An 18,056-nucleotide genomic window follows, 5' to 3' on the forward strand; every position below is an offset into this window, starting at 1 on the left:
GCGTCTCTAAACATTGTTTAAGCGGTTTAGTGTTTACGTGACGTCTTGACACAAGATATAGACCATCATGGCTGATAGCGTATTGGTTCGTATTGGCCCGTATTGTCAAATTGTTTACCAAAAAACATATTAAAAATGAAGGTATACGTTTCTAGTCATTTCGCACCTAAAAATAATTATAATTAACTTGTTCTAAAATTAATGGAAATTAATTTGATTAATGAGCTTAGACAAATATATGTATATACTTATTATGTTTTGAATAACACTTTATAAAAAATCAATACATAATTTAAAATAAATAAGTTATGAAATGGCATATGTTTTCTTCTACCTGCATTTCTATTTTCTTTGTTAGTAAACAGTGCATATTGAATAAGACTTTAGTATAGACACTCGATTTCTGTTATTTTATTTTATTTAACGGTTCTAAATTCGACGCGTGTTTTTTTTGTGTTACCTCATAACTTCGTCATTAATCAACCAATTTTAATAATTTTTTTTTTTTGTTATGATGAGTATACTTCCAGATTGGTCCCATTTTTTTTTCATGAAAATCCGATCAGTAATTTTGTGTTAAAAAGAAAATAACTGAAATAAGTGAACGAAATTGCTCATACTTTCGCGCACAACTTCTTTTTTTGTTGGAAAGGAGATATTCCAAGGGATATATTGGCACCGCCTTCCAACTGATCAGAAGGTAGCACATACAATGTTATTTTTCGCTTTTTAACCGACTTCAAAATACGGTATATATACGGTCGAATTGGGAACCACCTCCTTTTTTTGAAGTCGGTTAAAAAGGAAGAGGTTTCTCAATTCGACCGTATATATTTTTTAGGTCATTTTTCTGATTTTGAGTCGGTAGAATTTTTTTTTACTAACGTATCTCTTAATAGTGTGCAGTTGATCTTATAGTGATTGCATAAAAATGTCGACATGCGTCGCCGCATCGTTTTCGCTCATTGTAGACAGTTGTTCCCGAGCGTATTGACGAATTGTAAGCAGGGAGGGGCCATTTTCACGACTTGTTCAGACAAGTTTGTGTATTTCAAACCAGTTGAGTGACTCAGACGCTTATAGCACCGCGACTATATAATTGTAGATATATTATTAGCTCGACTTTTTTTAACAACTGGTAAAAAATTGCCGTGTTTTTATAATTTTTTTTGCGATCTTTAATCCATTTGTCTATGTAAAGATCTTCGAAGTAAGAAGAGCAAACGAACGAATAACAACGGAGTTACAAGGTAGCAAACAAAAAAATCCTTTTTAATGTATGTTACAAATAATCTAACGCCAGCTACATTAGTCTAGGTACTAGTCTAGTTCGAACTCCCTCCATTTTGAAATATCGAATCGATAATGTACCTATATAACTTTCAGCTTTTAAGATGATGTGGCAATTACAGGCTCTTAATATCTGCTATGAACATATCAGCGGCGTGCACAAGGTTTTTAACTAGAGTATGCACTATAGGTACAAAATGGGAAAATCCTCCTCTAGTACTGGTATGTATTGAATCCTCAGGGTATGCATTGCATCTAGGAAGTGCACGCCAAAGTATAAGTTTTGTAAAATACTGATGTTAGAATAAGAGACCAAGTTAGTAGCATCTCTAGTCTATCCATACTAATATTATAAATGCGAAAGTATGTCCGTCTGTATGTTGGCTTTGGCTAAACCACTTAACCGACTTGGATGAAATCTAGTATCAAGATAAATTGGACCTCAGCAGCAAGCAGAACATAAGTCTACTTTTCATCCAGGAAAAGTCCATTGTTCCCGAAGTATTGGTTAAAAACTGAATTTCATGTGGACGAAATCTCTAGTATGAAATTTAGAACGATCTCTAAGCCGGTCTATATGAATGGAACTTTACGGCAGGCGTCCACAAATCCGCACCGTATGCACAACATTAAAAATCCGTTTGATGCTATGCGTACGACACGTACGATGCGGATTAGTGGACGCATACCATTACAGGTGTACGAGTAGGTCTAATCGACTGCACCGTGCCAAACTGCCAGTGACTCAACTCCCGGCTATATATAGTGCAGCCACGCGGTACAGAAAAATGTTTTCCGTACACACACTTGTATCCTTGAGTGTGTTAATTTGGAAATTATAAACATCACTATGGTTATCAAACAGTCTAATAGCCGTGGACAGCCTCAACTGGACATAGATCTTTTATCTCCATCATTCATCATTAAAAACCCATATTCGGCTCACTATTGAGCTCGAGTCTCCTCTGAGAATGAGAGAGGCCAATGCGCTGGGCCAATGCGGATTGGCAGACTTCACACACACACAGACAATTAACAAAATTCTCTGGTATGCAGGTTACCTCACGATGTTTTTCCTTCACAATTTAAGAAGTGATATTTAATTTCTTAAAATGCTCACAACTGAAAAGTTGGAGGTGCATGCCCCGGACCGGATTCGAACCCACTACCTCAAAGTGGTAAAGTTTGTAGTCATCAAGCGAGACGCAGGGATACACTGGATGCGGGCGGCTCAGAATTGTGATAATTGAAAATCCCTACAAAAGGCCTATGTCTTGTAACGGACGTCCATCGGCTGTTATGATGATGATGTGAGTTTGTAGGGCTTAATCGCTTGATCCACTGAACCGATTTTCAAAATAACTTTAGCAATACAAAGCCACGTTATTTGCGAGTACCGTTGGCTATATTTCATCCCCAAGGGAACTACACCGGTGACACTGCCGGGCGACTTGTAGTTCACTCGTAAGTTCTCACAATACGTAAACAATAACAAGGGGTTATTTATATGCAAGTACATTTGATAAATAATTACATATGCAATTATCGAGATATCGCGCGTTCTGTAAACATCAGGTTATCGGCACTTATCATATTGACTGTAGCGATGATAGCTGTCCAAACAGCAACGTATGGGCTGATTGTGTCTTTCCATAGAAGACGTATGCGTGACAGATTATTTCATAAAATAGTGAAAGATATAGGTAACTGAAAATTAAGTTACAGTGTTTTTCAGATAGCATGGGTACAGGTGACAGTTCATTTCACTCTTGAAAGTTTGCCGCGATTCACGATAATGGCACGTATTATGAACGTCATAAGGCAACTGTCTTACCCATGCTATCTGAAACACACTTTAACAAGCTGATTATAATATGTAGTATAATATACTTATTACGTTAATGAAATATTTAATTATTATTTAGATTTAATAATTATTTTTGTATTATTTAAGAAAGTTTTAGAAAGTTTAAATGAAAATAACTGTTATGTGTCATGACAAATTACAAAGGTTATAGGTGTAACATTCTTGGTGGGAATTGTTAGAACTGACAGACTTTCATTCAATAATTGTGTTTTGTCCTTTAAATTCGCTTCTGATGTCAACCCGTTTCCAACACGTGCACTTCATAGGGGCAACGGGTTTACCCTATCCCAATCATCATCATTAAACATATTAACGGCTCACTATTGAGCACGAGTCTCTCAGAATGAGAGGGGTTAGACTAATACCAATACGCTGGCTTATTGTGTATTGGCAGACTTCACATACATAGATAATCAAGAAAATTCTCAGGTATGCAGGTTCCTCACGATGTTTTATCCTGCATTGGTTGAAGCACGTAATTTGTAATTTCTGAAAATGCACATAATTTAAAAGTTAAGAGGTGCATGCACTGCGTTGGACCTACGTACGCCTTCAGAGTCTAAAGCCGCATCCTTTCCTAAATTACGCACGATTTCACACCTACGCAGTCTTTCCCCCCGTCGCCCGCATATCATGAGAGTTTCATCAACGAACTTACCAGACGTTACGTCTTGAAACGTCAAAGAAAACATAAGCACCCGATTAAAAAACAAACCTACTGGTGGATCACACCCTTCTGTTACACAGACTACAGACTCAAATCATTAACTCATTGACGTAAGGAAAGTAACTTCCTCCGCTACCAACTACAATGGGCGTGTCAATGCACCCGTTTGAGTGCATGCCAAAGGATATATAATCATGTTAAACTGCCCAAGCGTGTATTGGCACAAAATAGAACTACTGTTTTTATCAGACATATAAGAAAATTGCAGTATCTTCGAATGTCTGTCTGTGTGACAACATACATTTTACAGTTTCCTTATTTGCAAACAAACTAATCTGTGACATGAGACTCAAACATTCTGAAGGATCACAGTATAAAGTCAATAATATTACGACTTAACTGATTGACGTAAGGAAAGTAACTTCCTCTGCTACCAACTACAACAGGCGTGTCAATGCACCCATTTAAGTGCATGCCAAAGGATATAATCATGTTATACTGCCCAAGTGTGTATTGGCACAAAATAGAACTACTGTTCTTATCATATTTATAAGAAAATTGCAATATCTTTGAATATCTGTGTGTGACAACATAGCCCCCAAACGGATGGACAGATTTGTATGCACTTTTTTACAGTTTCCTTATTTGCAAACAAACTAATATGTGATATGAGAGTCAAACATTCTGGAGGACCACAGTACAAAAGATAATATATCTGTTGTACTGTGGCTATGGCTTGTTATAGGGTTATTTTATCACATCTGTGTTTGTGAAAACAGCTCCCAATGAATGGACAAATTTGTATGCACTTTTTGTAGACATTTTCCTTCCTTTTTGCAAACAAACTAACCTAGCTTTTGTAAAGCTTATTGTGCCGTGGGAGCCTTACATTCTGAAGGACCACAGTATAAAAGTGAATAAATATTACCACCTAACAAATGAACTAAAAATGGCTCTGTAGTTAGTAGTGGGTGTGAGAGGATTCCCAGCAAAATATCTCTATAATTTGCTTAAAGACCTAGGCCTCAGTAGAACTGCATCAAGTTCTATATTAGAACAGGTACCTGAAGCTACTACGACCACGACCACTCTGTCAAGAGTGTAACGACGAAGAAGACCTGAAGCTGTTCTAGTAGATTGTATCAAATTAGGCTAAGGACAAGAGCACAAGTTAATTAAAGTTAAAATATTTTCACTAGAGTTTGTTGGATGTGTCAGTTTCTTTCTAGGCAACAATCTCAAAGTATCACTCACCTGAGAAGGGTTGGGGGGCATCGGCGAGGGCTCATCAGGCCCCAGACGAGGACCAGAGCGCTTCATCATGATGCTCAGCCGCCCATCACACTCCAACCTGGAACGACAATAACATATGTTAAAATATTTTAGCAATATAAGCTCTTTGTATTAATGGATATTCTACTGCCACGCTTATATCTAAAATTATGAAAATTTGCTCTGTAGTTATGTTTGTCAGTGTAAAATTATCCAAGTAGAAGTAAATACAACAATAAGATTTGACGGCCGCGTGGCACAGTGGGTAGTGACCCTGCTTACTGCTTCCACGGCCGTGGGTTCGATTCCCACAACTGGAAAAATATTTGTGTGATGAGCATGGGTGTTTTCCAGTGTCTGTGTGTATTTATACATTATATAAGTATTTATATGTAGTATATAACTCTATATTAATATTATAATATCAACTATCTTAGCACCCATAACACAAGCTACTCTGTATGCTTACTTTGGGGCTAGATAGTGATGTGTATTGTTTAAGTATATATATATTTATAAAAAAAAAAAAAACAAGATGTTGGATGATAGGTCTCCCAATTGAAGTCCAAATGAAAGCAGATCCAATTGTCCTTAATAAATTCATCTTAATATATAAATGCAAAAGGTCATTCATCATCAAAATCTCTTCAAACACTTGATGTACAAAGATTTAATTTAGCAGGTTGGTAGTTCATAGTTAGTAGACGTCCACTAAAAACAGATTTTGTGACAGTGTCTAATGGCGGATGAAGTTGCGAGATATAATTATACTATAGAAGACTTCTTTCTCTTAAAGAAGAGGGTTTAGAAATTAAACCCACCACACGGTTCCAATGGGGGATAGCAATACAACAATGCAAACTGGCTTCTAAAGCTACAAAAAATCTTTTTAACAAAAAAATTAAACTAACTTCAAAATCACACAAATAAATTAAAAAGTGAATAATAACATTGTATGTACTACTTTCTCATCACTTTGAAGGCGGTGCCAAGCAAGTGACATATTAATTAAAACCGTTTCTGAAAGAACCACTGTCATTAAATCCTAAAAGTTTATGATTTAATTGGCTTTAGTAGTATACTCTTTGAAACAACAAAAGAATTTTTAAAATTGGTTAAGAAATGATGTGGTAAGAAGTTATGCGGTAAGAAACATGAAAAAAAAAATACACATCGAATTGAGAATGTCCTCCTTTTTTTAGAAGTTGATTAAAAAATGTACAGTGAGAGTAAGTAATGTTCATTGACATTATTCTATGGACTGATTATATTATTAACATTTTAAGTATATTTCCTGTGTATTTTCATTGCAAACTTGTATTAAAGACAAAGCATAAATCAAGTGGTCTATCAAAACTGAAGAAAAAGTAACACATTGTTGATATCTTTATTTCACTTCTTCTTAAAACATTAGACATGCTGTCCTGTTTCAGCTCTGTGTGAGTTTGATCATCAAATACTGATAATATCATTGACCTCTTATAATAAAAGGATACACAATCATGTAGAAAATTACACTTAAAAACTGGTCAACTTTGTTTTGAGAGTTTTAGAATTATTGGTAAACAAAGTTATACCTCAAGGCCTTTAAATAAAGTCCAATATTCAGTAAAAAAAATTCAACCTTAAGGATTGAGTTTAAGGTTGAATTTGCAAATGTGACTACTTGAATTGAGTTACAACTTGTGTTTGGCACTCATTGAGTGGGGATGTTTTTTGGTTGCTGATTGTGCATCCACTTTTTATTAGAAGATTGGTGGATAAATGGACAATATCAAAGATTTTAAAACAGATATATGTCACTAGCGCATCAAAACTGAGGCGAACAAAAGCTAATTTATTTTATTCAGTTGCATAGTAAACAACAAAAGTTTTGATTTCGTAGGCAGGTAACATGCCTATAGTATAAAATGTCGTTAATTATTTAATTTAATTTATAATTATTTATTATTATAACAGGTAAAGGTGAACTCATCCTTAGCAAATGACAATTACATCCTTGGGAAATAGTAATACACAAAAACGTGGTCACGATAGGTTAGTTTTGCTATAATGAGCAATGTCATAACAAAGTTGATATCTCTTACCAATGCTACGTAGTTATGTAATAAGTGGTTAGGTACAACAACGCTTTGTATCACTGCGGAGTACACAACAAAACCTTTATTTATCATCCATTTTCCCAGAACTACGTCATCGCCAGATGCGTGGGTCGGCCGAGCTAAATAAAGGATGCAAAACTCTGTCAACGCACGGTGCATTCACATTTAGTCATTTACCCAAGCCCGCTAACATATTTAGGTATATTACGCAACTAAATATCGAAATCTACAAGGTTCGTGCACTCGATACCACTTAGAAAATTCCGAGCCCGCTCGCGGCACTCACACACGTTTAGACCAAACCGGTCCCCACGGCAAAGGCGATGACACAAACTCGCACTTATTTATAGCGGAAAACGTATACAAATCGATAACACTCCGTATACATGCACAATTACTATCGACCGACAACGCAAAATACACGTTCGTTTAACTTTCCAGTTTCCACTCACCGATGAAATCACATCACAATTTTTAAAAAGCGCCAAAAAAAGACAATTGACATTCGACATAGACAACATCCCGCTTTTATTGTAATGGCGCGCAACGTTCGGAAATCAAAATTTTTACTGTGTCTTTTCCCTAAAGATAGTGTAGAGCACGTAAGAAAGATTTCATTATTTCTACAATGAATCATTGCATTGTGGTGTCGCTGAAGATCATTAACTGTAATCGACTTTCGGAATAGAGCGGTAAAGTCCGGTTTACTGTGGGCCGATGGAAACGAGGACGGCGCGGCGGTATTCGTCACCGACGTAGAAAATGGCGATTATATACTAACAATAATTACAAAGCACTACCTGAACGCGAACTTCGATTTTTTCGATTACATGATCAATGGAGTCTGATTCGATCACTTTAGAAATCAAGATGTTCGTAGCATCTACTTACATCAGCAATAGAGATAACGCGTCGCCTTGGACAAGGCATGAATTATAAATCGCCTACATATACGTACCAATTGATTTTTGATGAAAAGTGTTGAAATCTTGCTTATTCTGCTGTATTCACTTCGTATAACTCAAGAAATTGTTTTTAAGACAAGGGTTTATGATAATAACGCGTCACTGAACGCTCGGAGCGGGCACATTCGTGCGCCTCCAAATAGCGCAACGGCGCAACTTTTTCGAGCGCGGCCGCGGCGTCAACACGGTCAGGTGGGCGAGGTTGCGACACTGCCATAGCGGCGTCTCACTCTGTCACCGCTTCCTCTCTCTGCGACGTGCCGTCCCGCTCGCACTCGCGGCTAGGTCGAGCCGAGGTCGTGATGGACGCAAACGAAACCCTCCGCGCACGAACGTCGCGCACCGAGCTGCGCGGCCGACTGAGCGACTGACTAGCCCGGCCCGCGGTCGACCGAGCGATCGAGCCGGAGACCCGCCCGGAGCGGCAACGCCGCACCGCATCAAATAATAGCGAGCGAAACGGACGAGCTCAGCCGCGATATGAAATGCCACGATCAACGATTCTCCACGAAGGTGCTGGACCAAAACAAATCTCCTTTCTCTAAAATTATACAACAGATAGTTGCGATCGAGAGCATAACTGGGCGCTGGATACCTATTTCCCGCCAAATGTTAATTAAAATCTATGAACAAATAAACTATCTGTAATAGGTAACCCCAATAACGATCAATATCATCCGTGCTAAAGGTAGGTATAGTATATCAGCCATGCAGCACGGTTAACATGACAGCACATAAGAATAACGGAAGACCAATAACAATCAAGACCAAAGCTTGGTATTTTTTGTTGGGGGCACAAGTTGCTATGACAACTGAGAAGGGGACAAGATTGCAGCGAAGTCGACAAAAACAAGCAAAGAGCGAGCACTCGCAAAAACGAGACCACTTGCGCGCACGAATCGAGAATTTTGATGTTTTCTTTTGTTCAATACAATAGATTAAAAATAAACAACCGCTCAGACAAGTTGTCGCCATTGGCCAACTAATGCTCAAAGGAGCTAGATTTCGTAATTTCTTTCAAGCTTATATAAATACATACAGAGTTTATTATTATAAGTATAAAAACAGGTAAATTTTAAAAGAATCATTCTAAAAACAAACTAGTAATTTTTGTATCAATCAAATTATTTAGATTGCAGAAAAACAATGAAGAAAACTTTTTCAAAATTAATAATTATTATTAATTAAAATTAATAAACTAATTAATTAATTAATTAAATTTTCAATAAATAAGAATTTTGAAATTGTCCAGCCTAAAACACTACCGAAGACAAGTTATTATTGCAGGTAGATTGTTCCTTTTTCAAATACACCATTTGTATACATAATTCCTGAGCTTAATAAAGACAAAGGCATTGGATAAAATTTATCTTATTACCTTCCGTATTTAATTGAAGTGAACATTATTTCAATATTGTTCAATTTTCAAAATATTCGAAACTCTTTTTAAGAATATAGTTAAAAACCTTGGAAAAGGTTACGATAACCTCGATCGTTTACAATAGTACTTAGTTGGCACTGTTAATAACACGTTCGCCTTAAATAAGGACAAGGAAAAACCAAACAAGCATTGATCGTTTCTTTTTTTTATTTTTTTATTTTAACAAACTCTTTAAAGAACATTCTAATTATAACATATTTGCATAATTAACCCAAACTTGATACATTTATCTTGGTTAGGTTAGGAGTTCCTATGGTCACCTTCGAACTTCATCACCAGACTAGCCCCATATACTATTGTATTGTTACGGAATATTTACAAGTATTATATATACACAAAATTTATATCCAAAAAGACATCAGAAATTGATATTTTCTACACTTAAAAATACATATAAAAAATTTGTAAAAATCTGACTGATGAAATTCATCATCATCTGACCATTTAAATCTGGTGAGATTGCAGTTCTGTTGCTTTTTTTTTTTTTTTTATTCTTTACAAGTTAGCCCTTGACTACAATCTCACCTGATGGTAAGTGATGATGCAGTCTAAGATGGAAGCGGGCTAACTTGTTAGGAGGAGGATGAAAATCCACACCCCTTTCGGTTTCTACACGGCATCGTACCGGAACGCTAAATTGCTTGGCGGTACGTCTTTGCCGGTAGGGTGGTAACTAGCCACGGCCGAAGCCTCCCACCGGCCAGACCTGGACAAATTAAGAAAATCTCAATCTGCCCAGCCGGGGATCGAACCCAGGACCTCCGTCTTGTAAATCCACCGCGCATACCATTGCGCCACGGAGGCCGTCAAAAAAAAAAAAAATCCGGACCACAAGGCATCTTTAATGATGCCTACAGGAAAACAGGAACTTGTAGGAATGACTTGATGTCAAAATTTACAGAAGGCATGTACAACTAAAACCAAAATATGATGTTTTAGTGTAATTTTTAGTTTTGACAGTATTAATTTTTGCGTAATACCAGCTTTTGCGGCACTTTGTGCCTAACTAGAGGTAATTAAATTTAATCTTCGATTAAAAATTATCGAAACCTAAGTAATTGTAAAAAAATCGGAAGCCCTGACGTTTCAGAATCGGAATTCAATACACGTAACATCTAGGTTAGAAGTTTGTAAAGTATTTTCATTTAATGACATCAGTTAGTGTTTTGTTAAATAGAACGAATCATTATCAAAAACCTCATCAAACAATACAGTCAGACAGAAATATGTTAAGTACCATCTAATCTAATAGATTAAAGTAAACAGCAGGCTAATTCACCAACTTTGACGTATGTTAGTTGACATATATACGAAATTATGATTCTATGTAACAAATATCATCTGGTGCCTAGTGACAACCCTTCGTGGATATTATCTTAATATATAAAAAAAAGGTCATTCATTACTAAATCTCGAAGCCGCTTGAAGTACAAAGATGAATTTTGTGTTTGGTTTGTAGGTATCCACTAAGAATGGATTTCTTGATAGGGCCGGATTAATGAGGTCTAGGTAGGCAGATGACATTTCTCAGTTGATTTGATGTTTATTTTAATAGGTTGTTAATAAAGACCAAACTATTGAATAGGCCAGCTGGCATCGATCGATATTATTCGGAACAATTTGAATGACAAAGATCACAAGAAGTAAACTTAATAATTTTTAACCGACTTCAAAAAAAGGAGAAGGTTTCTCAATTCGACCTTATATATATATATATATATTTAATATGTAATGAGAATAAAATTGTAAAGAAATATAATTAGAAAAGCAACTGTAGTTTATTGTAGGCTCTGAACAGCAAAACCAGCCTTCTGAACCAGTCTACTAACTCGACGTTTTGAAATTGCTTGTAAACTGAGCCGTTTACTCGAAATCAACAAATTTTGATTTTGAAGTTCGTTATTTTATCTACCGAAGTTCCAAATAATATAGATCGATCGAATTAGATATTCAGTTCTAAGTAACACTATGACATGGTATTAATATAAAATAAAAAAGCAAGACTTCATCTAAGATGAGAGTTTAGATTGTAACCACTATCTTCAACACTTTAAAATAAAATTAATTAAAAATAAACACTAAATAAAATGTTTTTCTTCGTGTGTCTCCATATAACAGGAATACCTGTTTATATTATATTTTTATTTAACACATTCACTCATTCACATATTTTTACGATCTTTTTAAATACAATGACACCCATACACATAAATAAATAACAATGAATGAATACTACCAAGTCATTAATAAAAAAAGTACTTAATATAAATTACATACATTTCTTTGAAACGAAAATTTATTATATAATATTGATAAAATAATAATAGAACAAACAAAGCAAAAGCTTATTGATAACAACTTGCAAGTATGTAGCAATTGTAAAACGCAATGACTACATGATACATCTAGTGACTACTATTAATAAACAAGCTTGCTTGAACAGTGCAACCATTGCGGAAGGTCAGTAAAAGATATCGCGAAAGAATTTATATGCGCGTAAACCAAAAGCATGGCAACTATAAGTATCTTCTAAAAAGTAATATTGATTCATCATTATCAGCCTATTTTGATGGTCTACGAATAGGCCTCCTGCATTAAGGAAAGGTAATATATATGAAGCTTGGACCCACCACGCTGCTCCAATGTGAATTGGCGAGCTTAGGGTTATTATGTTAAATTATTAACCACAACTATCAGATGATGATGATGATGACAGCTAAACATGCTGTCCGAAGCTTAGAGGTGTAACACCACCAACTCAAGGCTTTCTTTCTTGAAAACGAAATTTAAAATTTTCAAAAACGAAATGCCACGAAATTTAAAGCATAGGCAAGTTTGTGATCGTGGTTGGGAATGCAGAAGAATAAAAAGCCACGCGGTAGATCTCTTAATCGAGACTAACTAAAAGATGTCAGTTCAAATTTCTTCTACGGTGCCATTTGATTACTGGTAGATTACTCGCAATGATTTGATCTGATTAGAAAGAAAGACAAAAGGCAAGAAAGATAGAAAAAGAGAGGAAAGGAAGGAAAAAGTAGTATATAGCTCTGCTAGTTTGATCAGATCAGGAACCAAAAGCATATATGTATTTAAGCATGTTCGAAAGTGCTCCAGTTCCTCAAACAAATGAATAGCTTCTATATGTACAAGTTTTGTTAACTTGTTAACTTGCATACAAAGCGTTAGTTTCTAGAACTCATAAATTTTTAACCCACTTGTGAGGAAAATTGAACATTGGGTTTTGGGTAAAATTAGCTTTTGAATTTATTCCCTGTGGTTTACCCGCTTAAATTCCATTTCTGAAGGAATATAGGAATAATAATAGAAACAGTTACCGTATACATATATACATAAATATGCATTTAGTGAAAAGCTGCTAATTTACAACAGACAATTTAATGTATAGGTTAGGAAAGAGGATGAAATATGAATTATAACGACCACTCTGCCGCAATTAGATACAGGTATGTTTTGCCATATAACTCGCTCTGTTGTCCTACATTCGATTTGGAGCTAGCTATAGGAACCAATTATAGGTTGAATGATAAATTTTTTTTTACCATAACAGCATATCGTGGGAAAACTATATTATCACATGTCAATGCCACAAAACGATAAAGCTGTGACACCTAGATGTCCATTGTGGGACAAGATATACAAGCTGTCTCAACATGTAATCAATAGTTATAAAATAATCATAAACATCGGTTCGACAGATCCAAATCTAGATAAATAAACGAACAAACTGTAGTATCTCATTCATTTATTTTATTTTACCAATGTTTTTATACATAAATAAACATTATTATTTAAAAAAAACGGGTCTAAAGCCAGCAACCGGTGATCAGGGTTCCAGCGTAAAAAAAAACCTCACAACGCGCAACATCCAGAGCAATGGCATGAACTGTTACTTTCAAGAACGCTGGTTTGTACCTATAGAAAGATATCTTCAAATCGATAAAAGAATCGGGCAAGCTAGCGATGAACGATCTTGGCTACTTGATTATGTTTGTGCAACTACTCGCTGTAAGCAAGACGAAAACTCCCGGAAACAAAATGTCTGGAAAAAAGTAGAAAACCGAGTAACTACTACAGAGTAACACACTACAGTTCGTGCGCCGTAGCATGGTGTGGGTGACAACTGTCACCAATCAATAGGGCCATTAATTCCTCTCTATACCTCGTGCGCTGTAGCATGGTGCGGGTGACAGTTCGTTTTATTCTTGAAAGTTACCGCGATTTACGATAATAGAACGTATTATGGATGTCATAACTTTCAAGTGTAAAACGAACTGTCACCCGCACCATGGTACAGCGCACGAGTTTCGAGATCAATTGATGATCCTATTGATTTCATCAGGAATCTATTACATAAATACCTAAACTACACTATGAGGTGATATGACACAGGCCAATCACGTTTGAGGCTTTTTTGTGGCGTCTTGCCGCGAAAGTAGCCTTCAAGAGTTCCAATTCAAGGCCAATACACAATTTTATTATTTTTAGCATTGAACTAACTAAAAATGTTCTCTGTTTAAGTGAATCATGTTAAATTTTAGGCATTATGCGTATTTAAATGACTATAACTAAATCTAGGTAGTATTTGTTAGTGCCTGGTAAGGCATATGTGACCGAGCTTTTTCAAGCAATTACTCCCACCCTGACTATTTCTGCCGCTATATATTACAGAGTACCGAAATTAAGGGTATGGAATAACACGCATGTGAGGTCAACTTGCATTCTCCATATAAATGGTCGTAGTGCAGCACATTTGTTTTTCAAATTTATCCCTCTGCCAGAAACAGGATCTTCTTTGTTAGGTAAACACCTATAAATATATATTTTATAATCTGGATCAACGTTTGACTTCTATCTCAGCCTGTCCGTTTCTTCACTCTAATATCCGAAACTTGGATTTCCTTGCTGTTTTCACAAATCGGGTTAGGGGTTAGAATACCTTTGAGGGAACATAATATAGGCTTTGTATCTATTAAATGTATTAAATTTATCCCTCTGCCAGAAACAGGATCTTCTTTGTTTGGTAAAACACCTATGAATACATATATTATAATCTGGATCAACGTTTGATTCTATCTCAGCCTGTCCGTTTCTTCACTCTAATATCCGAAACTTGGATTTCCTTACTGTTTTCACAAATCGGGTTAGGGGTTAGAATAGCTTTGAGGGAACATATTATAGGCTTTGTATAGTGGTTTCTTTATCTTCAATTCAAATATTTCACGAAGAAATAAAGTACTTAGCTAGCCTTGTATTAACAGTAAAAAATAATAGGTTAATTTCAGCACGTTTCATAGCATTCATTTACAAAATTTAAGTCTTGATCAACAAAAAAAGAATCTGCTTATTAAGAAAACGATTTTTTGTCTCAAGTTTCATTTAAAAACAATGTTTACACCTTTATTATCCAAGTCATGAAATTGCGCAATCAAACACCGTTCCACGTTTTCCTTAGATTGCGAAATTGACGACACAATTTTAACTTCCTGGGAAGTTACTGGATACTTTTCTATTTGTTCAACATTTACTTTCCGACCTTTTTCATCTATAATTAGCTTTTGGCTTTAATCCGTCTAATGGTAAATGTATTAAGTAGGGGAGCCAAAAAGGGGATTTTTGCAGTTACTCGAGCGCGGCAGATAAACCATAAGAGACTATACCTTGCACTTTGTTGAGTACCTCCACCAAGTATGAGCCCTTAATATTGGTGGGTACATTTAGGGCAACCAAAAAAAAAACTAACTTCAGAAATCCTCAACCTGAACGTCAGATATGGATATAGTAGGTTACTTAATTACTAAGAGGAGTGCATTTCGAAAATCTAACGATTTAAGCGAAATTTAATGGAACGGGAGGGTCCCAAAGTTACAAAATAAAACCCTTATATTTTAGTTCGAGTTATGAACGCGTTTATTTTTTTACTTATTTTAAAGTAAATTACCTTTTAATTAATCTAAGTTATGAAAGTTATGAAAATTACTTTTACAGTCTGTAGTTTTTTTTTCCACCGCTAAAAGCGAAGAAAGTAAATAACCATTTATTCTTAGCAATCGGTCCCCATGACGCTTTATTAACTGCAAATTTAGCATCCCGAGCTCCCTTACTATAGGCGAGATATGGTCAAACGCGTTTGGTTAGAAGATTTCTAGCTATTTATATGAAATATTTTCTTGTATCGTTCTTTTTTGACCCCTGCTTACGTAGTCGAGTTATACTTTTTAAACTATATTTTTATTTAATACTTTTTAGTTTCCAAATCAGTCACAGTAGCCGTGCAATATCAACATGGTCGCATTCTGATAGGTAAAGAATGATTTTACTGAACAGCGCAAACTGTACCTATATTGTTATTTTACTAGTAAATTGGCATTTTAGTGACAGTTGCACTTGCAATTTTACTGAATGGAAAAAAGACCTTTCATTTGATACCAATCAAGTGATAATTATCTCAGTTAATTTTCTTTCGAGGTTAGAATTCAAAGTTTAAATTCCGTCATACAAAATTTTAAGAAAAGTTACTAGTCTTCTAGACCATAACGTATATATGAGATTGGCCTTTTGTCGATCCTGCTCCCAAACGTTAAACGGTAAACGGTCAGTATTTAATAGTCCTGCGTTAGCTTTATATAGACCTGGCCAAACAATCACGACAGAAGTGTATGGTCAATCATGATAGAAAACTAAAGTTCAATTCAACCATACTCTGAATCTAGCTTCATCAGATTGATAGGACTTCCATAGAAATTTCGTTGACTTCTATTGCAAGGATTTTTTGTTTATTAATTCTTGTTATCATAATTTCTTCAACAAAGTTCAATTAACTACTTCTAAGAATGCAAAAGAGCTCACTTTGAATGATTTATTGTAAGTATATATTATAAGTATAGATTTTTTACCTATCATATACCTATGCAGTGATACGTAGTAGTGATACATATTTTAAAGAAACTATTTTATATATTATATACATATATACCTACTTTGAGTAACTAAAGTATACTTTGATTTTTTGGCGGTTTTAGAAATAAAATGGCAACGGCACATTCTATAAATACTGGTTATAGTTTCATATTTAGTTTCTTTACAAGAACGTGTCTGCTCTAAACAAATCTTTACATACGCGAATATACTGTTTACAAGCAAGATTAAACAGTACTTAACGTGACGTAACAACGAGATAATATACATAATGGATATCTAACATATATGTATACAGTCAGTAATAGTTGTGTGCGTGTCTATTACACTAACAGCATTTGGTACCGAGCTGAACAATTGACAAGTGGGCTAGTATTAAAAAAATAATTTAGCATCACAAAGTATAAATTCATAGGTTGTTAAAGTTCTAAATAACAAATACCCTCAATTTGTTTATCACGCATATTTTATCCATTGTTATTATGAATGTAGGATACGAAACGGTTAGCCTTGAAACGTTGTTATCGGGTAGCGCAAGTGACTGTGCGACGTTGCCAGCGTTATGGGCGCGCTACTGCGTCTTAATTTTACAATTACGTCCGCCATTTTGTCAAGATTTATCAGATGCAAGTTTGCATGATGAGTTGTTTTTATGTTTAATTGGATGTTGTTTTTTTTCGCTCGGTTTATTAGCATAAGCTTCTCGATATGAAACAAGAAGAGTAGTTAAAGTAATTTAAATACTCGTGCTTGTAAGGGAGGGTACTATTACGTAACACCTGAAAAAAAGTAAACGCATCCGAAGTTTCATATAACGTATTAACATTCTAAATTAAGGTTAGTTATGGATATGCGAGCTAGGCCATTGAAGGGGCGTCTACGGTCTAGCTCGAACTCGGGGGCGCTAGGCATATCCATAGCTAGCCAAGTGTCGGCGCAATATGGTTGAAGATACGTACATTGGGGTCGGACACCGGCATGTGGGGCGCACGCCCCGCGGTCACAGGGCACCGCTCGGGCCGACCAACAACCAGATATATCACAAATACGGACATTTTTAACTAGAATATCACGGTATCGATCACGCACAGGCGCCATTTTGAACCGACACTGAGCTCACCGTGGCGCGGTGTTGCCACGTCGCTCGGTTTCCAATCCGCGCTTCTATTTCGGGCGCTCCCCCCCTCCCCCACCTCCCGCGCCCTCGTCCCCCTTGTGACGCTCCGCAAACAGAGCAGCCGTCGTCGACAAAACATTCACGACTATCACCCACTCCGAGCCAACTATATCACGTATAAATATGAAATCGAGTTGGCCGCGAGCGGACAAAGCTAGCGACGTAACAGCGTCTAACGTGATAAGATAGTAGTACATATAATATATATGGGAGCGTGATACATCGTGCCGGCTTTCACCGGAGCGGGGCGAGGCACGGCCGCGCAGGACATGTGCCATTGGCCACCGCACAGATCGATAGACAAACACCGCCGAGGACGCCGACCTACATACCATTGTG

General features: G+C 36.1%; 1 protein-coding gene across 8 annotated transcripts in view; it reads right to left on the minus strand.

The window, feature by feature from the left end:
* LOC112053782 (paired amphipathic helix protein Sin3a) overlaps nucleotides 1-18,056 on the minus strand; it is a 52,533-nt gene that overhangs the window by 33,633 nt on the left and 844 nt on the right. For 3 of the 8 annotated variants that reach the window (XM_052887069.1, XM_052887068.1, XM_052887071.1), the window contains exons 1-2: nucleotides 17,500-17,672; nucleotides 5,079-5,175 (exon numbers count right to left, since the gene is read on the minus strand). In XM_052887069.1, coding sequence (XP_052743029.1) covers nucleotides 5,079-5,175; nucleotides 17,500-17,501 — 99 coding nt within the window. In that variant the 5' untranslated portion in view covers nucleotides 17,502-17,672. Of the gene's footprint in view, nucleotides 1-5,078; nucleotides 5,176-8,156; nucleotides 8,537-17,499; nucleotides 17,673-18,056 lie in introns of those variants that run through there. The other 5 variants (XM_052887070.1, XM_052887075.1, XM_052887074.1 and 2 more) reach the window with 4 other exon arrangements.

Source organism: Bicyclus anynana, chromosome 18, assembly GCF_947172395.1.
Source record: "Bicyclus anynana chromosome 18, ilBicAnyn1.1, whole genome shotgun sequence".
NCBI classification, from domain to species: Eukaryota; Metazoa; Arthropoda; class Insecta; order Lepidoptera; family Nymphalidae; genus Bicyclus; species Bicyclus anynana.